A 25206-nucleotide genomic window follows, 5' to 3' on the forward strand; every position below is an offset into this window, starting at 1 on the left:
CCAACCCTGCAGCATGGGCTGTGCTGCTGCTGCTCAGTTTGTCTTTCTGCCTGACACATGGCTTTGAAGGAAAAACAAAAATAATAAACTCTGCTTTAAAACCTAACCTAACCTAACTCCCTTCCATTTTACTGGGTGGCACTTCACTATGAGCTAACACCACAGATGGATTTTCTTCTGCAAATAAAGTTTCTAAACTCAAGCCTATCTGCCTGTGCAGTGTTAGACTCCTGAGATACTGACATTATTCTCTTATAGAAATGCCAGAAGCAAAATAAGAAAAGAAGGACAAGGACAGAGCATCTCATGACAGACAGATACTGAGGGTAAAGCCTCAGAGCTGGAAAGCTGCAATTAGAGCTTGTTTTAGCTGTGGGGCTAAGTCCATCCCCTTCCTCACTTCTCAAAAATTCTTTTGTTAAAAGAAAACGAACAGTCCTCGTATGAAGTTATAATTTTTGCCTGTCCACAGCAACCAAATAGCTTTTACAACCTTCCAAAGGAAAGGGTCTCATTTCAAATGTAAAGACTGACAGAAAATGCTTGTTCGAAGATTGGTCAAATACATCTATCAACAGGGAAAGGTGGTAGAGCAATGAAAATGCTGAAGCAAGGTTACATGTGCAGAAAACAATTTTAACTATTTGATTAACAGCTGTTTTTCCCCCTAAGATACTGAGAAAGTTTTTAACCCCTGCAATAATGCCCCACTGCAGATGAACCGGTCAGAGGTGCAACTATTCACCTGAAAGCCTCTCACCCACGTCTGCGCTTGCCCCTGCTCCTCAGGCTGCGGACACCACCGTCAGCACTGTACACTATGCCCTTCAGAAGGACATAACCTACAGCCTTTCCATGCAGACACAGTAATGATGGACAAATCAAAAAAAAGGTCATTTGATACAAGATTTCTTCCCCGGAGGAGAAGACTCTCGGGCTATCCATGACACCCTTTAGCAAGCATCTCGTACAGACTTGTGGGTAACCACCCCGCTGTACAACGTCTGCCTCAGCGAACTGCTTCTCTGAGTTACCGTCCCCTCAAGTCAGCATTTTAAAAATAGGAATAAAAAAATTTGCATTTGTTACAGTCAGGTAAAATGTCACTGCAACATGATATTCTAACTGAATGTAAATGAAACTAAAGCTGCTAAAAGAGAATAAATAAAGGCACTCAGCAGACATGTTAGACACAGCCGCTGATCAGATATCCAAGGGCATCATGATCTGCAATTTATACCTATGCAATTTTGTCTTCAACTAAATTCAGTCTAATAATTGCTACAATATTTCTAATAGACTATGCCAGATTCACTCACAGTTTACCATAAAACATAAAGCCTAGAAAATTACTACAGCTCCTTCCCAGTGACCAGTTTTCCTACAGCAGGACCCTTCTAGATGGGAAGTTTCTTTCTGCCTCCCGAGGGATGCAGGAAGAAGGCTGGCACTTCCACGAGAAAGGAGAGAGAGCTGTTGCCGACACTGTTCATCTTGTATCTGTTAGAGATCTGGCTTGTTGCATACAGCCCCTCAACAGTCCTTCAACAGCACAAGGTCACCACCAGTTTGCACCAGTCTGAACCAGCGACACAAACGCCGGATGCTGTGTGTCCTTCAGCAATACCCGAGCTGCTTCAGCTATAGCTCTTACTTGTTCTTCTTCAAAACACATTTCTAACAGAACCCTCTTGCTACGTGGATTGTAAGCATCACATAGAAATGAGCCGTTTCCCAGCAGCTTGCACACATTTCTCCCCAACAAATAGCTCCTATAGAGCAGTAACTCACTCTAGCTTTCCAGCTGAGGTCAGGCCAGCTGCACGACGGTCACAAAATACTACTTATGGCCGACGAAAAATATGTTCTTCTTGCAAGTGAAAAATATGTTCTTCTTGCAACATATTTTTTTGCTTGCTGACACTGAACCTGACCCCTAGACTTAGCACAAAGCCTTTCCTTTGCACCTTTGCCATGTTTCATGTAAGCTGGGCTTTGTTTCTAAGCTCTCTCTTAAAAGTACGAAGTTTGTGTTGTACAGGAACTGCTCCATCGCCAGGGAGGAACGCAGCTCTTCTGTCGTTCTGATTCAAACTGGCAAACACATCCTGATTTCTGGATTTCTAGAACAAAACCAGTATCTATAGGCAAAAGGGGAGATACGGCAATTTTCCTCCTAGTGACAGCATTTGAGTAGTTTTGTAAGATGAAAATTCTTTCAATTCTCAGTACTAAAGCAAATTGATTCAGAGAAATAATCACAAAACAAACTTTAAGTGTAAGACTTATGACAGTACAGGTTCTTCCCCCCCACCTTTTTTAAAAATCTTTTAAATCCAGTTTTCTCAAACAGTACGTGAACAGTATGGGCCAGTTCCATCGATGTAACTCACCTAATTTTTTTGTTAAAGTCTAGAAGCATTTTTAAAAGAACCTTCACTGATTCCTAAAAAATTAGGAAGATCTCTTCTGTCCCTCCTTAGCTCTTGAATACTATCTTAATTTCTGGGAGACTGACTGCTTGTCTTCCACGTGCTCACACACATTATCTTCTGAATATCCTCTCAGCTTTACTACCAATAGCCGGATACTTTTGAGAAAGGAAACACCCAGCTACCATAATCAGTCTGCCTTTAGCCCAGATACTTTAGATGCCAATTACTGGTCAATATACTTCATGTCAAACTCTGAAGTTTTAAATAGCCTTTAGAAAAACTGGCAATTAGCACTTCATGAGGGGCAGTGGGAGTCTGAAGTCTAAAATACAGAAGTAATAAAATTATCGCTTCCCACACTAGGAAAGGAAATAAACTATTGGTGGAAAGATATAAGCTAGATGGAAACCAAAGAGCAAACAAATTCATTGTCTGTTCTGCAGACCTTTTATTGCTGTATCTTATTTTTCTGCCTAGTTTCACTTTGAAATTTAACAATTCTTGACTGCACAGTCACTGGTCAAAGCACCCCAGAGAAACCTGAAACATTGTGGATCAAATTAAATTAGCAGGGAGCACAACTCATTACTTGCTTGTGTGTATTAGACAGGAGAAATGTAGATGTGGTTTGAGAAGGGATTTTTAATGCAACCAGAATTATCCAAGCTATGCCAAACATTAAATGCCAAAAAGAAATTTGCTGCTAGAGATAATGAAAAATACTACCACATAATAACAGACCTCAGAATTAAAACAAACTTTCAGATTAAAATAGATTTTATAAAAAACAGACACAGGAAAAAACACAGCACTTGCACATGCACACCCATAAGGGACATGGAATTAGCTCCCCCCCCCCCCCCCCCCCCCGACAAGGACGCAGAGCATCTCACAATTTTGTTTGCTCCTGCCTTTGGCTGCCATAATAGTTATGTATCAGCAGGGTTCTAACGGTCAGAGGAGCTGGAAATCGGGACTAAGTCATCAAAAGCTGGACACCCCGAAAATTAGACCAGAGGCAAACAAGAGCAACGGCCACTGACAACACCAAGCCACTTAAGAACTGCTTGTATTAGACTATAGCAAAATTATGTAGCAGGAAGACTGGGAAGGAAGAATAGAAGACATGTAACCTGACTGCATGGGGTATGAGGCAGCACACATTTCTTAGCTCACCTGAGAAGAGAAACATCTAACCCTGTGCTCTGAACCCTAACTCTGCGGGACTCTGTCTTACCAAGAGAAGTGAGGCTCCTGACAAGCACACTTGAAATCACAGCTCCAATTAGGTTCCTGAAGTACTCGGCCAGACTCGCTTCCACGCTGTCTCTAGTGACAAAACACACACACTACATGCAAGCATGCTGCAGACGTACATGGAAATCCATTCATTTAGACTAACACTTTCATATGCATGTTACTTGGGTTTTGTATCAAGTTTGAGGCCTTCAATAACTGGTTATTTGGAGGGGGAAAAGAAACATAAAACAAAAAAACCAAAAAATTTCCAAACCACACACTCCAATCAACCAAGACTACAACTGCACAGAAAAACATCTTTGCCCCTCACATGAAGCTATTGATCACAGAGGTACCACATTCAACACCAGAAGTGGCTACATGCCAGAGACCAATTAAAAGAAGAATAATTCTATAAACAGTGAAATAAATGTATTAAGTGTTTAGATGTCCTTTGGAAAAGGAGACTCTGCATGGAAGAGACTAATTAAACTTTCGTTCCACTTGACCTTGCTCCCAGATCGCTGTCAGCAAGGCTACCAAGATGCTTCCCCCTTCTGATAAAATTACAGCAACACTTAAACTTCCTTTTCAGGACCATGCAAATCACTTTGATGCATATCCATCTCAACTTCTCAACTTTTCCTCTATCACTTCCTCAACCAGAACTTTACTTTTTGGATGCAATCACCTGCTACTTACTAGGACTATTTGCAGCAACCACCTTGGAGCACAATTCAGCCTGCAGCATGCCAGCATGCAGGGGTACTGTAGAAGAGCACAAGTTAAGAAGTGTCAGATCTCAAGGATTCATGAATGTGAGCTGTAACATTAAGAACTTCGATTATTCTGGAATTAGCTTTCTGTAACTTGGAAGACTGTTTAAACATGGTATAACATGGTATTAAATGCTCGTATCAAACACTCCTAGAAAACAGGTCACTGAATAGTATTATGCACCTGTCTTCTAACCACCAAAAAGCATCAAATTTCTCTGCCCAAAATTAAATGCAGGGGATGATTTCTCATGCTAAGTAATACTCCACAATTCATGTCTTGAAAATGGTGCTATAAATTGGTGTTGCAATAGCATGCCTTTTTTTCTTAGTATTTTTCCTGAAATGCTGGCTCAATATCACTTGCCTTATTTTCAATAACTGATTTAAAAATTAAGTGCTGTGTTCTCATTTATGTTTCTAGCACAAGGAAGCAAAGCCTTGATGTAACATATGAGTAGGCAATAACTATTTATGGACTGTAAGTTGTCCAATGCAAGGGACAAGAACCTAAGAATATTGCATACTGACTGCATACTTTTCATCATGATTCTCAGGTCCCCATAACTTCACAAACCTGCAAAGAAGCCATGTTTTTAAAGAGGCTACATTAAATTAGAACAAATCCCAGTGCCTAAACAAACATTAATTATCTTGATTTCACCCCTGCTTTAAGTATTAACATGTCAGTGAAGTTTCTCAGTGTTACGAAGGCAGTAGATGAAATGCACACACTGTTGGATTTCATGCAAGATTAAAAATACAGATATTAATCTTTCAAAGGATTTGAAAAATAAGTCTCAGCAGCACAAGCTTCTGCTTTTAATGCATCTTAATTATTTAAGCAATGTGCTGGCAAAACACATCATGGGCTGCAGTATGCAGCACTAGTCAAACAGCACTGCAGCTAAAATTTCCCAAAGAAAGGGAGTGGGGCAAGGCGTGATCTGTACACATCTGTAAACAGTGGTTTCAGGCGACCTTATCTGGACAGTAGATGACTTCCCACTGCACAAATAACACTCAAATTTCAGTAGATCATAATGTGCCAAGTCAACTTAAGTCAGAGCCCATCAACCAGATGAAACAGTTAAATGAGCGCAATCATAGCAATGAAACACGGGCCTTCTCAAGCGATGCATTTAGGCTAGTTTTATCTTACTTTTGTGTGTGTGCAGTTTCAAGGCTACTAAAAGTGAAACACCTTAACTAGCTTAATAACAGTAAGGATTCTAGTTATTTCTATGGAGCACTGGTTGATCAGAACAAAGGTGTATGATCCAAGGCCAGTGTATTTCCTATTCCTACAAAATTACTGGAAGGCATGGTGTGTCGTCTCCTTCCTGCCCTGCTCCCTGCCAGATCGCACTGTGAAGACTGCTTATAAACACCTTCTGTCCTGTATCTGCAGGGAAGACTCCTCCTAGGCCTCTCTTTTCAGCTTCACATCTTGCTCTCTTAGGAAGGCTTCTGACAGGCTTCTGGGGAAACTGCCACTCTCTGTTTAAGGTGCTCTCCCTTGTTTTGCTCTCCTAAGGAGGCCTGCTGTACCTGAGATTTCCTCACCGAGAAGTTACACACTACTCCAGTCACCACTCCTCCCTCAGCTGTCACTATGCCGATACTTGACTTTCCGATTCCGGATGACCTGATGGGTCTGTAAGGGAGACAGGGTGTTAAATGCCACTCCATGCTCAAGATTAGTGTATTCCATAGCATGAACTACCATAGTTTTGTTATTCAACTATCTCTTATTTCAGGCTATATTTACATCTGTAACTTTTGATTCTGCTGGTTCAGCAAGGACCTACTTCAAGACTATTTTTGATAATGGCAACAGGAATTAGCTGCTAAAGAAAGGGTGCACACAAGCTTTAGATACACAACTGCTCGTTCAACAGCTAAGGGGCATCTTTCCTTTGCTTTCTCATCCTCCTCCTCTCCAGTTTGGAGGTTTTCCTCCATTTCCTTGAAGGACTGTAGAGCTAGGAGAGATCTTTGCTGGCAGTGAGCTATCAGAACATTCCAAATACAGAAACCACTTTTCAGAGGATTATAGAGAAAATACACATCTCTGGCTACTGCAACGCAACTATACAGTGACTATGCAAAGGAGTTATCCACAGAGCAGAGAAGATCGCATGACTGTGGGAACACCACAGTCTGCATCAGTAACGTTGGCATCCCTGACTTCCTCTGAGCCAAGAACTGTACTTTGTTGCTCCTGATTATAATCCCTAAAAGGCTTGAGAAAGTTTCAGTGTTACTGCCAAGCACAACCATATAACCTCCACATACTGTTATTATGCTCAGTAATGTACAGAAATTATATTAAGGAAGAAAACCCATCCAAAGCGCTATTCATCAATATGACTGGTCATTAAAAAAAAAAAAGTTTTTAAACAGAACAACGCATTTTAATCCTCTAAACTCCAAGATTAAACTTCCATTTTTAGCTCTGGCATCAAATATCAGTGTGAATAACCCTATTCATTTCTGAAAACATCTTAATACTGCACATTTAATCTAAACAAAGGAAATGACAAATTGTGTCAGTTTTACTCCGCAGCGCTGAACTTAAAGTCCAAACCTTAAAAAAGTGGCTGACTAATACTGTAACCACAAAGACAAGTTATTTCACTGCTTTTTTTCTGTAACTGAATTAGCAACCACACTAAAGGTCAGCCTGTCTGGACAAGTCAAAAAAAAAAAAAAAAAAAAAAAAAAAAAAAAAAAAAGTTTTGTTTCTCTGGTATTTGCTTGCTAGAAGTTGGATGGGGGGGGGTAAACAAGCAACCCACATAGCAGAATTTTCTTCTCTAAATGATTATGCTTTAATTTTCTTAAGTAAGAGCACCGAAATATCTCTGGACATACTAAAATAAAACATTTTACTGGGCTCTGAAGATCCTGCCACCTGTACAAATTAACTGTGAAGTACACAGCTTGCCAAGCTTTTTTTCTTTCTTTTTTCTTTTCTTTTTCTTGTTTTTTTTTTTTTTTTTTTTTTTTTAAGAAAAAGCAACTTGTCAGAAAATGCTGACTCCTTTAAATCAAAAAAAAATTACTAGAAATCGAGAGGTTTAACAAAGTTTTCATCGGAAGGGTACTTGGGTCTGTAATGGAATTTCTTTCCTAATGAGACCTGCCCTTCCATCTCCCCTCCTGTTCACGTGATTATTAACAATTTATTTATTGAAGATCACTTATCCCAAAAGATTCAAACTCTAGGGACAATTCTTGTGACCACTAACCCGGAACAGTCACTGCTCTTTTGGTCTGCAGCTTGGCCCCCACTTCCAGCTCCTGCTGCCATGGGCCACCTCTGTACTCAGTGCTAAGGGGCAGGGACAATTCGTTTTTTCACCCACATAAGAAAAATATATATAGAAAAGAGAAGGGCAAGAGAAGGAAGTTCCACTAAATCAAGATTACATAAAGGAAATATTCTACTCCAGCTCTCATTTAACAGTTTAACTAAAAAATACCTAAAGTAAGAGTTGCTCCTTTGGTGCAGTATTGCTCAAATCCTTCAGGGTACTGTTACTGAAAGATAAACCTAACTGAAGCGGTAATCAATTAGTATTCTATTAGCACTAAATCAGTAAGGAAATACAGCCCTTGTTAACACCAGGGAGAGAGATGTCTGCCACTGGAAGTCAGAAAAACACTGAAAAATGTTAAGACAAAGAACAAGGCAAACAGCGCTATGTACTGCCAGGCTGAAATTCTCCACTTTTCCAGAAATAATCCATCTGTCTTAGTAAAATGCAGCATATTAAGTTACTATATTAGCACCTAGCTGAAGACTTCACACACTTAAAACTGTAATGCACAATGAAGACTTCAGACAAGCAGTCTCAGCCTTATCTTCGAAGGTTTAAGGCTAAATTATCCATCGTATATAGTCCTTATAGGCTGAGCTGTTTAAAGCTGTCTTATCACTTAAGAATATTAAATTTAAAACAGTTGTTGAAGAAAGGTTAAGTCTCAGTTTCCTACTTTATTTCCTACTTCAGGAGAGCTGCTTAAAGGCTTTTTCCCCTCTTTTTTTCCCCCTCTTCTCTCTCCCCAGGGATACCACACCACTCCACTGCCTTGTGTACCCAAAAAGGGAGACTGGTCACAAAACACCAGCCTGACACTGTTCTGCCTCCCTTCCTTTACACTAAAGGAAAGCAAACAAGATCTGGCAATTGAAATGTAAGCAATATTGCGAAATCAACACTCTGTGAGGAAAGACTGAGTACATACATTTCAAGGGCATTTTAAAAACAAATAGCTGCACGAACACAGAACAGGCTGCCTTGGTTAAAACAAGAGCCTATCTTTAATATCCAAGATGAACATTTTTTCAATACTGTCCCCTGGTGAACCATCTCTACAAAATCCACATCACATTAACCTGCATGCCTGGTTATGCAAGGTTTTCTCAGGTGTTGATTATTACTTGGGCATCTATTTGCAATGACCCTTCCATTTAACTGCACTATAGCAAGGCACAAAGCAAGAAGGGATTTGGGTCCTCTGGTGAAATTACGGAGAGATCCGGTAATTACACACACCGAAGAACCCTGGGAATAAGCAACATTTGGATTTTTCTGTAGGTCTTGTAGCAGTACAGAAAAGGCAGGTCCAGCAGTGTGAGCTGAGATAACTTTGCTCCTCCATGATACAGGTATTTGGCCCTGGCCATTGGAAAGCATTCAGAGAGGCTAAATCTAGCATTCATCCCCAGGGTTTCTTTTACGGTCCAGAGATGCAGTCCTCCAAGAAGCAATCCAGAGCAGCTATATTAGGCTTCTGATGCAGAGAGTCCCCAAAAGGAGCCCTTTTTGCTGCAGATGAGAGAAGGAGCCTAGGCAAGCTTGTCTTGTTAAGCTACATTACTCTTTAAAAACATTGATGCTGACAGATGAGCCGCAAAAAGATTTTAGAAGTATTTCGAGTATCTCTCCTTTGAGCAGCACTGTTCCTTCTTTAAGGGAGAGACTGTGCCAAGAACACACCCAGCCTCGGGAACACCGATCTCAAGGCATAACACGGCTCGCTCAGGTTTCCTAAAGAATTCAGCATGCTCAAAAGATGTTTCCAGCTTCACACCTTCAATTATTAATTCCTCTTCCCCTTCTCCCAAGGGCAAAAAGGCACGTTGCAGCGTGACCTTAACCATACAGCAGTGGTGAAACAAATCCCCAGAATCAAAGACCTGGCTGAAATACTGCTCTGTCCCAACTCGTTTCCTCCACAAAACTTTCAGTCTTTGTCTCAGCTGATTCAATACCGCAGCTAGAAAAGGGGACTCAAAGATAGTCCAAGATGTTGGATTTACAAGTCTAAATACTTTTATATAACACTGATTTTGGGTTACATTACCTCTGTTTCCATTAAGGGCTATGACCTAAGCAATTCCACACAAACAACAGCAACTCACTTTACTTCCCACTCACTGCAAGTTTCATTTAAAAGCCTTATGTCACAGAATGCCTGCTATATACAGAAATATAGCAAAAAATGAGAATTTGACAGCAAGCTGTAGCAGTAAGTGCTTTGCAATCAATATACGTACCAAAGTGAAAGCAGGTGGTGAACAATGACCCTGTTTTAAAACGAAAAAGAGCAGAAAGCTATTCTCTTCCACAGCAGATATTGTAAGAATAAAGTCATTGAACTACCTTGTTCTATTGCAAATATTCCTGAGAAATTTTAAATCCAAATGTGTTTTTTTTTCCCCTCCCCAAGTTAAAAGTGGACTATAAGAAGGTTTATGAAACCTATGTGCACGGAGCTTGCCATAAATCAGATCAGTGGTTTGAAGCAGCCATGAATTTGACGAGGTTTGCAGTAAGGTTCCAAAAGTGCCTTCCCCACACAAATGTTACAGAAGATTCAAGACCGCTTAACAAACAATAAAAGCAAACTGTTCCAAGGCTTGTAATCAAACATACAGACATTTTAAAAATAAGATGACAAAATGAACCATTTTTCCTTAATAAAAATGTCACTAGTGTATTTGCTGGGAAGAACATACTAAACATGTTGAAAAGATAACACTTAGAAGAAGCACAAACAATTAGCAGCACTTTATAAACTCTTGGCAGATGGCTGAAGGAAAAAAAAAAGGAAATCCATTTAAGGGACAGTGTTATGAATCAAAGCAGGTGACATTTAAAAGCAATGAATAGGATACAACAGAAACCTGTCTCTTTTCATAAATCATACTTCACATTACACCTAGGTAATGCACATTACTGCAACATCATCTTCAATTAGTAGGAAATACCACCAGAGTATGATGATTTCAATTCTGGAAGTTACCAGCAGTCTCTTCTAGACTGCCTTCTGTTTTCAGAAAATATATCTGGTCCTTTTAATAACGTTATGTTGTTGACATTGATAATGTTTTTCCATCATTTTAGATTCAGCACAGCATGAAAAAAATATCTAAAGTGTGCTTGTTTCCCAGCTAGGAATCAGCCAAAGTTATATAGGACCTAGATAGGAACATCTATCACTCACCCCAGATCTGTCTTTGTCTCTAAAACTGATGAATGCTCTATCAAATAAGTTCACTTTATGATCAGAGTAAGACTGTTTGAAGAAATCAGTGCCTGAGAAGTAATTTTTATTCTAGCCACTGATGGGGAAAGGGGGAATACATGATAGATGAAGAGAAAAAATTTTTGGATGGAGAAATCCCTGCAGATTCACCCAAAGTGCTTGGTCTAGTCTTGAAAAAATTAAGCGTTGTTTCAAAAAAGAAAAACAAAAAAAAAAAACTCCACCCCCTTTTATTCTAGGCAAATCTATAGGTATTAAGAAGTTTTTTTGGAATAACCAATCTTCATTCATTGCACAAAAATTGCTTTCTGAGAAGACAAAGAATATATTGAACTTTTTCATAATAATTCAATAGAACTGTCAAATAGAAACACATTTAAACGACCTGCAAATATGTACACTCTAATATAGTTTTTTTTTTTTTTTTTGGCTCCTGCCTAAGTGCATATATAATTTCTGGTGCTTTAGTAAAAAGGCTCAGATTATTCACTTGAGTAATTGGGATGAGGGACAGGAAGACCATCAAGATTAGGTCGGGGCCTGCATCTGACACCTTTATCAAACTGCTTCAGAGAAAGAGGTTAAGTACAAAGGAATTGAAACTCAGAGGATCACATTAGAGGCTGGAAACATTATGAAGAGATAAACTACAAAAAATAAAAAATAAATAAATAAAAAAACCACACACCAGCAGCTTACCCATGTAATATAACTTCCCTTTCAGCATTTGCCTTACCCATGCACCCTTAGTATGCTTTTTTCTTACTGCTAAGAAAGGCCCAGAGACCAATTTCAACAAAGTAAGAGCCAGTCATTTAGGCTGCCCTTGTCTTCAAAGCCTGCAGATGTAAAGGAAATACTCCCAAGCTTTTAATCAATTGAACTTGCAGAAGGACAGACAAAAGGCAGTAAAGTCATAACGCATCAATATTAGATTGCTAATAAATGCTATCCAAAGAAGTGTTTAGAGAAACCAAAGACAGGGAATGTTCCAGGTACAGGTAGATGACTCCCTGCTCACAAGACTAATGACACCTTCACCGAGCGAATACAGCACATTAGACACTCTGGTCATTGTAAAGCAGAGCATGTTTACAGTTATTGATAAGCAATAAATCACTTGCCCTCTAACAGTTCCTCCCTATAAATCACCTCCAATGAAAGAAACAGATGGTTCCAGCGCCCAGTCATTTCCCACCACGGTCCTGAGCGCAGAGGCATACATCACGCTAAGGGATCTCCATTTTTAACTGGGAAGCGTATCGCTGCCCAGGGGCAACGGCAGGGCGACGCACGCAGCGTGGCCCTGCGCGCTGTTTGGCACCCCCTGCAACTGTGGCAGACGCAGACCAGGGCTGAGCAGAGCACGGGGCTTCAGTCTGCCAGACCGGCTTCTTGGGTCCGCACCGCAGGCTGCATCACCCATCGTGGTCAGCACATCTCCAGCGCCCGGGCCATGCCTGAAATGCATAAACAGGGGGCTCTGATCTGCAGGCGTTGTCAGGTTGGTATCTGTCACCAGACCCAAAAATACAACGTGACCAGAATGTGATCTGGCTTGCTCGGAGAGAACTGCATTTTCTGTAAACTTCTCTGTAAGAACTTCAAGCACTTCCTATCACAGCATTAACTATTCTTCTAAACTAGAAGGAAAAGCATTCACATTCATGACTTCACCACAAACCAGCAGCCATTTGTCCACCTGAACATGCTGAAGACACCACTAAACTAATGTACTTTCCCTCCCTCCTGGTAAAGATACCAGAAGTTTTTCTTTTTTTTAGTATCTTTGTTTCCAGCTTAGTGTTTCAAATTACTAAGTAAAAGCACAGAAACGAGTGTTAATAAAAATAAATAAATAAATAAAAAGCCTGTCACAGATTTGAGCAGTGCAATGAGACATCTCAATAAACAGAAAATCTTATTTTTCTTCACATACTTCACATAGTGACACACGACTTCAGTAGTTCAGAGCTTTCAACAGGTATTGCTTAGATCTTTCTTTTCTACAAGTATAATGTAAAATAAAGCAAACACTGTTATTCAAGTAAGAAGGAGGTAATTCCACTGCTCACTCCTCTCTACCCCTGGCTTGGTGATTTGTCCAGCTTCTACAACCTCCTGCTCAAAGTAGCAGCTAGCAGGGCGCAGTCTAAGAAAGAAGAACACTATCTACAGCAAGAATTCCTAAACAAGTAAATCTAAAGATCATAGGAAGAGGCCTAAAGCAAAGAATCTATATTAGAAAACTAGTAAAATATTGCTAAAGGAGCACAGTCCATGGAACAGTCAGAGGCTGACAGCAAACCATGGCCTAAGCACTTGGACCAGACAACTGTTTATTAGGAAGAGATTTGGAGCTGTGGGTTCAAATCTGGGCCTTGTTCCACCTCTTGGGACTTTGCAAAGGCCCTTCTCTGCCCTCCTCTGTTCTCCTCTGTCTAGCAGAAGGTAAGATGCAGACAGGAACTGCTGCTTGTGCATTAGGGCTCTGCTTGTGCTGTCCTGACAATAGTGCTGGTCAGCATCTGCTTTTCTTCTCGCCATTAGAAGCGATGAACATCTGCTCATCTTTCCCACTTTTGCACTGCAAAAATTTCAGACACAACAGTCTCATTTACAGGACAGTCTTCTATTGCTAGAGGAACAGAAGACAACACTGCACTGAGAAATGATAAAGCCTATTTCAGGACTGTGGAAAATCACACCAATCTTTCCTGTCCAAAGCAAATTCCATCAATAGCCAACACTTCTCAAAGGGAGCTAAAGATGAACTGCTACAGAGAACAGCAGTCACTGCACAGAAACAACAAGATCTGAAGCACAGGTTTATTCAAGGCAGACAAGCACAGAGAACAAGTGAGCAGAGGTCATTACAACAGCTGTCTTTCACAGTTCTTCCACAAGAAGCTGAGGGATTTATCATGTCTTCTCTTCACCTGCTACTTCTGCAAACCTTGACAGTCTCAAGGATATACAGTAGGTTTATCATTTTTATTTTTGCAAGGAAAAAATTTTGGTCCAAAGCTTTTCTGCTTCAGTGAGTCTGCCTGTCAAGGCAGATCCTCTTAAGTCAAGGAGTGAGAAGAAAAAAAAAATGAAACTATTGATTTCTGATAATTGTAGGAAGAGGAAAGGTCTGATTAACCAAGACTTAGCAGAACCTGACAAATCAAGGTCTTCCCAAAGGAAGAAGGATACTATTAAAAGAGGAGGCATAAATCTTGTTTCCAAATAGCAGCTTCCTTCACAGAGCTGCAGCAGCAGGACACAGATTACCAGTGCAGAAAATGAGTGCTGATGGTTGCACTTCTCCATTGAGGTCCAGCAGGTGAACAGCAATGCCTTCCCTCAAAAATTCATCCATCACCTAGTCTCCTTCCTGTGCGCAACAATAGCAAGAGCAGCTAAACGCAACATAAAGTGACTGTATCAATTAAACTCTTGACAGGCTCTCATACAGGCCAGGGATGGAAGGAATCTATACAGGTGCTGTAACCAAATAAAACAAACAAACAAACCCAACATGCCATGGAGGTTTGAAAAAGGGGTAGGAATACGCTGTCAAACTAACTTACATCCTCCAATAGTATAACAGCCTCAGCCTTGGAGAAAACAGCTTTTACTCCTTGCTTGGGGTGCAAAGCCTTCAGAAGGACTTGATGTCATGCAGCACTCTTAATCTGGTGACTGTTAAAGAGTTCTGGTGCTATTCTACCTACCTCCAAAAAACCTATTAGGATATTTGAGTAGGATGAGTTTAAGAAAGATACGGAAAAAGATAAGAAAAAGGTTATGAATTAGAGTTACAGCAAAATCCGAGCTCAACAATACAGGTATTAAAAAAAAAAGAAGAAGAAGAAAAGAAAAGAAAAACAGCAAAAGTTACATCATGATGGCAAAATCCAAGGTTGACAGGAGAGCATGAACTGCCAGCCATTTTCCCCAGTGAAGCCACATTCACGAAAGAGAACTGGAAAGCTTTCAGTATTGTAATAGCCACCATAAAACATGAACTGTTGGAGCTTGGTAATTTGCTAACAAAACAGGCTTTCAATAAAATTAGTGATATAATAAATAACATTCATGACCGGATGATCCAAAGTTTGGCCAGACTGAAGGCCTTTCAAGCATAGCTTGAATGGGAGGGGAGGGAGAGGGAAGGAGGGAAGTGATCCCACTGTAGCCACAAATGATATCAGACTACTGCCTGCTCAGAACAATTCAAAAGGCTTTAAAAAAAATAGCAATAAACAATGGTTTTGTTTGTGTTTAAGAGAGTAATATACAGCAAAATTAATTTTGCAATATTTCCTACAGTATTACTGAAAGATTAAAATAAAATGTAAAACATTGTCTCAACAAATCTTCAAGCATTATTAATTTAAGTCTGTGCAATAGTAAGTGACTAATGTTCACTGGCAAAATTAAATTCAACTACAAAAGTTTTGAGATCTGATTACAGCAATTACAAATTCTACATACAATGCATCCTGCTCATTAGCGCACTACCCCTGCAGCATTTTCATATTAAAGTTTGTTTCATTCCTCCTTATAACAGGAATTATTGCTGATAATCTGCTATTCTTTTTATGTTAAATAAATCTTAATGTTCTTGGGGAAAGAAAAAAAATGTCATCAAGCAGGGCTTAAATCTTTAGAGATCCTTGCTGAAACATGTGGAAATAAACGCTAATACCATCAGGCATTGACTAACCAGTTAATAATTACTCCTGCCCCAAACTTAGAAGGCTGGAAATGCACCAAGTTTATGCTATCTCAGACCACAACCAGAGCACAGCTAGAGCATCAAATTTTGAAGGAATGGAGTTCACCACCTTTTATAACAGGATCTTTGGGTTTTCTGCTCTGCAGTGGATGGGGCTGACTTGATACCTTGCCTAGAACAGCTAGGGAGAAAAAGGAAAAAAAGAAAGAAAAAAAAATACCCTTATCTAACATGACATTGCCACTGTGATATAAATAGCTTCTTATTTGCCTGCCTCAGAGGAATAATTTTAGTCAAGAAAAGGTCAAATGATTTTGCCACAGGGGTAAAGAGCAAAAATCTTTTGTAATTTAATATTGTCCCCCTTCTTTTTTTAGCAGGAGAAGAGAAGACAGGCGACTCCAGATACTGGTCACATAGGAGAGAGAGGAATATAGAATAGCAGGTAACCAGTATATAGCTCCTCTGCAATAGCACAAATCAAACAGCATTTTCATCGTTTCTTAAGGCTTAGGAAAAAACTAGTATTCACCTAGCATCTAACTTCATCTCTGCTTGGAATCTTGCAAACTCTACAGACAAGGGCTGCTCAAACCTATTTATTCTAACAATGTAGAAATAAGTTCTAACTGTATTAAAATGTAAGACAGATATCTTTGATATAATTAATGAATATATTGTTTTCTTTATTCCATACAGTTTATAGAATTGATGCTTTCAATTACTAAGCATTAATAAACATGACTTACTTGTGGCTAGCCATCAAATTTACTCTGATCCATTTCTAGTAAAACAAGAAAAATAACCAGTTTAAAGTCTTTGAATAGGTTACACAGCATGAAGTTGCTGTTACTAACCCCTCAGTTAAGGGATATATAAATATCCTTGTGTATTTATTAGAGTTGCTTTCTAGTATTTTTCCTATGCTACAAAAAAAGAATGTGACTAGGTGGTAAGTCAGCTCTACTACAGGTGGTAAGTCAGCTCTGTTACAAAATTTACATGCAAGACAGGCCATGGTTGAACTAAAGAAGTATATGTGGCTGGGAAGTGAAATTTCTACAAATATGAAGGTGACCCAAAGCTCAATTTATTGCTAGCTATTATTGCTTGCTTTCATTGCTTCCAGCACACTGGTAATCTATGCACATGGCAATACTTCAGTACTAATGGAAATCAGTAAACAAGGTCACATGCATGTCAAACAGTCGCTTTGCAGTCTAAAAATACTTGTAGGTTCTGTTTGCTAGAATGGCACAGACCTCTCCTTCCGTCACCTGCACTGTGTATGCCACACACTGGGTGTAACCTGTGCTTCCAGCCCTCTGTATTCCAGGTGGATACATCTTATTCATCATGTGGAAATAAGGGTAATAGCTGAGCTTAATGCAAGCCAATTAGAAAGAAGTATAGTTACTGCAAATTTCCCCACAGGCAATCTCCCACAGACCACAGAAGATCTCTCATGCTAAAGCAGCCTCTCTTTCCTGGGAAATAGGACACATTGAAAAACAATAATTAACATTAAATTAACTTACAACATGCATGCAAGATGAACAAGACAAACTGGGCATCTGACTGGGACTGGAATAGTGTAGCTATTTCAGTAAAATATATTTATGCAGTGACTAAATTGTAATGCTAAATGTAACATAGTGCAAAGGGCTACAAGAGTCTCCTAAACAGGAGACTCTGAAATGCAGCAACAAATACTACAAAATTTAGCAACAATAATAGTCAATATAATCTGTACAAGTGGAAGGAAAGGCTCCAGCTATTATTCCCAGCTAAGAGCAAAGCATCTCCTCTGCAGTCTTACGTCGTGACTAGCAGAAAGATTTTGCTTTCTGCATTGCTTTATTAAGGTGGAGTCAATCTCACTAACTAACAAATGCAACTTGACAACCTGAATCATGGGCAACATGAACAAACATCATAACAGTATACAACGCACTTAAAGCAAAAAGTGCTTGCACTGAAATATCATTGACAGAAAAAGCAACAGAGGGGGAAGTGTTGAACTGAGCCTGCATCTTCTGGCGTTTTGAACTCAAGTCAGAGGTCTTCTTCCTTCACAAAAAGACTTAAATCATAAATTTTATAATTAATCAAACATAGAACCTGTGATCTCTTTTGACTTCAGAAACTGCCTGAAAATTCTAAACACATGAGCCTTGGATAAAAAGACTGCACTGAAGATTTGAAAAAGGCATGAGAAAAGCTCAGTATTCACATAGTAACAAACTGTGGTGTGGAAGCCCTAGGGGGAAAAAAATAAAAAGAAAAGAGAAAATTCAATGGTGGTAACACTGTTTTTGTCAAATATTCCACATTTAAAGATTAGCATTTTCCAACTGCCACCTGGAATTCTGGTTTTGATTTTAAACGTGTAACAGGGAAATAAAGTAACAAAGCTTCTCTGTAATGTCCTCAGGATTTTTACAAGCAAAATATACAGATAACAACTAATTATGATAACCTAGAAATAACCAAAGAAAATGAGTTTTTCAAAATGCCCTATTGAATGCATTAGCAGTTAGAATCTCCTCAGGTTTCCATTAGTCTGTCAAAATAAGAAATAATCTTAAAGCAGCTCTGACTAAAACCCTTAACGATTGTCACATTGATTGAATTCCAAAGTATAGACTTACAAATTCGTAGTCTCCATCCTGTGGTACTTTCCAGTCAGATGAATTTTTTGTCTGGCCAGACACGTTTTTCCCAAAGCTATTGATTTGATTCTCCTTCTCCTTCTGCTCAAAATATTCAAGGAACGATGGTTTGGCTGGCTGCATCGTTTCATCCCTCCCTGAAAATATTATTAAAAAAAAAGTCATTCTTGAAAAATGCACTTTTAATCACACTGCCTTACATCATGCTCAACAGTAATTTTATCTTTTTAGCACACTATATCACGTAGTACAGCTAAAGTAGTATTTTGCAGCAGCTTTTCAAATATAAAACTATTCCTGACTGCAAAGTAAGGAGACTGGGGAAGGGAAGCTGGAAGTTCACTACACAAGTGATTGCAATTCTGGAGACCTTGGCCCCTGCAATCAGTCCACCAAAGCGTGCTGTCAGGTAACCAAGCTTCATGTAGGTAAGCTGCTACCCGCTGGAGGAGCTGTTCTTTCCTACCAGGCAGGTTACATACATTACAAAATACACAGGTTTCCAAAACTAAACAGCTTTATTTCTACATTGGCACTTAAAACTTACGCTTTAGTCAATGCAAAAACCGTAATTCCCTGAAAGTGAGTGTGTGGGGGGGTGTTTCCACGAGGATATTAGCACTCCCCAGGAAGTAATTTTCACATGAGAGCTGTCTTAGTATTAACAGAAAATGGCATTTAAACAGCCAAATACATACCTAGTTCTGGACTAGGGAAATAAGTTCACTGTCAAGTGTCATGCAGTTGAAATAGATCTAAACTGTCAAAGCAGGCAGGCAACCAACTCAAAACACTCACATGCGCACACACACTCTCTCTCTCTCAAGCTGTCCTTTGAATTGTTTGCTAGGTCTCCATAAGGCAGAGACAGTCTCATCCCAAAGTGTGTACTAAATTTGCAAGATAGTTCTCACAAAGACTTTAAAATGTTCAGCAGAGCCTTCCTCTTGCAAAAGTATTAGTTACTCTGGAAACCCATTAAAACTTAAATACAGAATAATGTTCTTAAACATAAAACTGCCATCCAGTGCTCTGGAATGACTCTGGCAGATTCTTTCCGGTCATTAGACAAGTGTTTGAATTCCCAGGTCAACTGTGAGATACTTTAAGAAGTTATTGGTCTATAGACATGTTAAACTTGGAACAAATTTTCAGAAAGTCTAAGATACCTTGGCAGGATACTTGGTTTTTGACACAGAGGGAAGTGTGGTTTTATATGGTCTGAAATGTCAAGAACAATCTTAAAAAAGCACAGTATCATACTGCCTTCCTAGGGGTAGCTACAAGCTCAAGCATGAACTGAAGTGCTTATACTTTGCACCATGACAACAGTAGGAGCAAAGACAAATTATTCCACCTCTGGCAGTAGTTCTCTCTCTCTCTCTCTCTCTCTCTCTCTCTCTCAAAAAAAAGAAATCACTGTACAGAATTAGATCAAGAAAGACATCTTCAGACAGACTGCACGAAGGTCAGTCAGGAAACATGTCTGCAAAGTGGAGAACAGATTTGCTATTGGGAATAATTACTGAAATACAATAGCAATCCAATTACACCTAAGTGATAAAACATTTATTTAGAATGAAGCAAATATACCACTTCCATTCTTTGCAGTCCAGACTGAAGCAGGAGGTAAGCTAAAGTGTTATGGCCAACAACAGAGGTGTTTAAAAGAAATTTTGTAAAAGGAGATGAATTCATGTCTACATATACTAATCTACACACAGCTTATTGTGAGCTAGCCTCAGTCTCAAAAAATTCAAGGAAAAGAAACCCCACCATATCTGAAGAAAGCCTGCACTATATGATTTGAAAATAACTGTTTGGCCAGGAGCATTTAAAAGTATTTCACTCAAGTGATAATGGATTACCCATTTTCTCCAAGACCACTCACTCATACCAGAGACTAATTCAGAAGGTCACTTAAAAGTAATCATCCTCGTTTCTCCATGTCTCCTATTCTACCATGGCTGCCGTATTTATAAAGACAACCAGTCACATCTACTAAATAACCTGTTGCAGCTTCACAGCATCAAGACAAGGCACATTCAGAAATAAGCTTTACTCAATCAATTTCTGCTTTCACAAAGAAATGGAACAGAAATAGGCCAAAAGCGTAGCAAAGGAAGCGCTGGTGTTTATAACCGTGAGGCTGCATTTGGGATACGGTGCCCGATTTTTAGCCCCATCAACACGAGAGGCTGTAAAGCTGGAGCAAATGCAGCAAAAGGCTGCCCGGACATTCACGGGGCTGGAGCGCGCGACGTCCGAGGAGAGCGCGGGGGCGCTGGGCTCACGTGGCACGGAGAAGGCTGCGAGGGCACGCAGCTGCGGAGGAGACAGAGCAGCGCGGCTCCTCGGACCGGCGCGCACAGCGGAAGGAGGGGAGGCGACGGGCACGAATTGCAGCAAGGAAATTTCAACTGAACGCAAGGAACAAAGTTTTCACAACGAGGACGGTTATGCAACGGAAGCAGGACCTACAGCAACCGCACAAGGCCCTCAGCAACCTGACCTAGCTTCAAACTTGGCCTGCCTTGGACAGGCCTGGACCCCGGCCTCCGCAGGCCCCTTCCAGCCTAAGTTGCCCTGTGATTCATAGGCCAGGTCGGACACCACTAACCTTCAAGTCATCGCAGTCCCTTCAGATGCATACGATAATCTACGCTGAATAACTGTCACCAATTTTAGTATATTTCTGCAGGTCAACATCTAATGTCACATCTTTGTTTATTCAATAATTTTTCAAAAACGGATTAAAATACAGATTTACCAACTGACAAAAAAAAACGAAGGGAGAAATGAAGGGTATTCTATCCAGAATACTGTTCTAGGATAACTGAAATTGTAATTGCTCGTGATCTCACTCAGGGTGTGCATGCAGCAAGACTGACAAAAATGCTCCTGGAGACTGAAAGATGTTACACGAGCTCGGACTGGATTCCTTTTCGTCAATCTTGGCACTTACAACAGTGCCGCTTTCCAAAGATGATCTGCTATTAATTCAATACAAGGATCACATCACTATATCTAAGATTTTGATAACAGGCAGCTGAAGACAAAATCGACCATTGCTATTTGCAGCATCAGATGCTGCTGAAAGATGACACCACACTAAATGTGTTTGTGCCAAAACGCATTTAATTCTCTAGTGTTACAGGGTTAGACTAAAATACAAATCTTTGACAGAATGTGAGATCACAACTGTGGGAGAGAAAAGCCTTTTATTAGAAGGTCACCCTGTGGTGACAAGAAGGGCTTCTCCATGCATTTATTTTGGAACCTAAAGAGTTGCCTATAGGGATGAGCTATGAGAGCTCCCTGGAGCCATTAATGGTCTACCATTTAAGTATGCAGTCATCTTTTTAAGAGCTGTATTAATTACACAAATGGAACACCACAGCTCTGCTGGAGCCAGTCCAGTCGACTGCAGAACTAGGGATTCAGGCTATCCGCGCAGAGCCGCAGGTGCTCGGAGGCCCTCCTCTCCGTTCGGCCTGTCTTATCACAAGGAACAGAAGCCTTTTACAAAAAGGTCTAAAGTACTGCCTGGTATAAATTCTTGTTTAGAAAAGTCTGCAAAAAACATCAGTTCCATGAAAACAGAAAAAGGTGGATCCAAGGGTGGAGAATGTAATAAAATGTCAGCAAAAAACCTCCCCTTATACTTTGATACACTACTTTTAGAAAGGAGTACCGTCCTAAGTTTATTACTGATTTCAGCACTCTTATTTGCACTATTCACAGACTACCCTTTCAGCACTAGGAAGCTAAGTCCAGCTGTATGTGGTAGCATGTCAGGTGGGGCAGTCTTCACCCCAAACAACCTAGACAAGCCACAGGCCTGCCAGATACAGGCAGGACACTTCAGGAAGACAGCGAGCCAACATCAGCAAACAGCCAGTGGCCTCACCATGCTAAATCCTTTCCTCTGTTAAGCCACAGCAGGGGCAAGTTTTAAGGAGTGTACCAAGATGAAAACAATGTGATTTTAGTTTTTTTTTTTCAGGGATGTCCTCCCTCCCAAATATGTCACCTGTTTGGATACCTGAGGGAATGAGAGAAATCAGTCTTACTGGCTGATCGTGGCACACAGACCACTTATATCAAACATGAAATGACGGAGAAGGTATGAATAACCATGAAAACAGGACACTGGTATTCCATGCAATGCTGTAGAGAAAGCGGAATAATAGAGAAGGAGAAACAGCATAAGCAAACTAGCAAAGGATTTACTAGAAAACTAGAAACTAGAATTCCAGCTTTCTCTAAAATTATTCTTCTCTACTCAGTCTTGACAGCAGCAGAAAAATCCTTGTTTTGTTATGCATTCCTTTTCAAAGCAATTCTTATTAAATATCTAGGGTGAATTCTAAAGTCACAAAGCTTCTCATGAGAGATGCACATAACCTCAGGAACACATTTTATGTGTTCTTTATTCAAGTCAGTTACGTTAATACAGTGTTACTTAAAAGATGTGTTCTTGAAGCCGTGGAAAGAGATTTCTTCCCGTCTTTCAAAATAGACTGGAGCTAGAGTTGTGGCTGGGAACAACCAGGAAGACATCACTGCAAGTGTGTTTTGAACTACTACTGCAAGTAATCACAGATTAAGAACCTGCAGCCATATCAGTTTGATAAGGGGCACATTCATCTTCAAAGAGCATAATTTAATCAGCAGCCATTAAGTGATGAATTGCTATACTAGCAATATTAAACTAAAGAAATGAGATACTTCGTACTCACAACATATTTTTCAAGATTATAGGAGGCTGCAATATTTAAAAAGCCAATTGTTCTCTTCTTTGCAGAATACTTGCATTTCTGTGAATGGCATGTCAGGAGCAACAAGACCAAAAATTTTGAAACCGACTGATTTATGCTAGGAAAATGTCCCCGAGACCCTCAGCAAAGCTTGGGAACCCACATCCCTGCAAGCAGGAGCTCAGAACTGAGCTCTGCAGAGAGGCATCAAAGACCACTGAAGTTCGCTTTAAAGAAAGTGGAGCTATCACTGCCTTTTGTCTGACATAAGGCCAGAAAGGATCTCCTGAGACAACACGCTCAGTCTCCTGCTATCACATACAAGATCACATAGCCCCTTTCACAGAGGGATCAACACCTACTGTAAAGCAACCATTTCTTTTTGTCCTTGCTGTTGACAGGCTTGCTATTCTGCTAGTTATAATCCTCCTAATTCCCAGTCCAGACTTTATTGATAGCAAGTGCATATGCACTTGATCTTGGGCAAGCCTCAGCTTTTCATTATGCAAACCATTATCCCCTCTAGCACTTACCCTGCCTCCTTGCCCATTTATTTCAGGTTTTCATGTCCACACTCACCCTTCATTTAGTTGGCCTAAATAAGCATAGATCTTTCACTGACTTCTCCTGTAACAAGCTCAGTCCCCAACAATCTTAGCAAGCTTCTCTCTGCCTGCTTTAGTTTGAGTTATATAACTAAGGCTTAACCTACTCTGAGATTTAGGATGCACAGAACAGTGCCTGATGACAAGTATGCGCAAGCAACACATCATTAATATTAAAATTTCAAATGGAACTGTAGATTTATTTGCTTCAGGCTACTTCTCGGAGAATCACAGATGAACTTTAGCAGCTGGACAATGCAATTTGTACGGTATTAACAGGACCGAGTCATTTTATACAGCAGAGCAGAGAGATGCCAACTTATTCAACCGAGAAAGTAGTGCTCTATCATTAATTAATTCATCCCATGGCAACATAAGCTGAAACTTCCCCACATTAACTGCAGACTACACAACACTGCATATCTATTGAAGCTTATGAGGACAAGTCTTCCCATAGTCATGGCCTACCTCAAACTAATCAAAGCAGAACATGCCTGACAGGCCATACTATCAAGAGGGAGCTCCTAAATGTTCAAAATTATTTCTGGGTATCTTAGCCAATCTCTTATAATGAATATAAGCATCAGAGCCACTTAAGGTACAAACACTTACCCAAAGCTGTGGTATATATATAGTTGAGGATCCTTCCCAAACGAGAAGAAAGTTCTTACAGTAACAAAAGCCATCTAAGACCAGATGAGCTGCCCTTTGGATTTCGCATTTTTTATGTAAGAACTCAGAAAAGATCACAAACATACAGACATTTTCTTCTTCCACTACAGATTTTCAACAGATATCTATGTCTCATTTGCTTTAATTACTAATTTACTCCAGCAACTAAACAAAGTGACATAAACAGTGAGATGAGAAGGTGCACGAAGAAATAAGAACAGCATTTAATCCCTTGCATCATCTAGCTCTGGTCCTGGTAAATCTTAATAAGAAAAAACTTCACTGACAGGGCTGCAACCTGCAGATCCAGCACCCTGTGGGCAACAGCTGAGGCTTCCCAAACAGTTTATAGCCAACTAAGCATCTGCTAACACCTTTGCTGGTTCATAACCTGGAAAATCAATTGCTTATCCAGAGAGGCCAGAAAACAACATGGCAATACAGATTTTTTTTCCCCTGAAGCTTGAAAAATTGGTGGTAAAACAATTTGTTTCTGTACTTCAGCCATTAAGAAATTCATGATTTTAAACAGAGATTATTTCTGCTGAAGGAAAGCTTTCTCCACAGTTCATTTCAATCCACTAAGAAGTGAGTTCATTCTTGGAAGAGACAGGTAGGTCAGTTTGCACAAGCAATTTGCAGTATTTTGGGACAGAGAGGCACCTAAAGAGTAATGAAGCATTTTTATTATGTTTCAGTCGAGTTTCCTGAAACAAACTGCCTTATGTACCACACCATTCAAAAAACAAAATAAGAA

At 39.9% G+C, this 25206-nt stretch overlaps 1 protein-coding gene across 2 annotated transcripts in view; it reads right to left on the reverse strand.

The window, feature by feature from the left end:
* The window catches only part of STK4 (serine/threonine kinase 4), a 46362-nt gene that overhangs the window by 5457 nt on the left and 15699 nt on the right, over nucleotides 1-25206 (reverse strand). Inside the window, exons 10-11 of one of the 2 annotated variants that reach the window (XM_062589162.1) lie at nucleotides 18392-18549; nucleotides 17105-17227 (exon numbers count right to left, since the gene is read on the reverse strand). In XM_062589162.1, the coding sequence (XP_062445146.1) occupies nucleotides 17204-17227; nucleotides 18392-18549 (182 nt within the window). In that variant the 3' untranslated portion in view covers nucleotides 17105-17203. Of the gene's footprint in view, nucleotides 1-17104; nucleotides 17228-18391; nucleotides 18550-25206 lie in introns of those variants that run through there. The other variant, XM_062589161.1, reaches the window with a different exon arrangement.

This window comes from Rhea pennata, chromosome 16, assembly GCF_028389875.1.
Source record: "Rhea pennata isolate bPtePen1 chromosome 16, bPtePen1.pri, whole genome shotgun sequence".
Classification (NCBI taxonomy): Eukaryota; Metazoa; Chordata; class Aves; order Rheiformes; family Rheidae; genus Rhea; species Rhea pennata.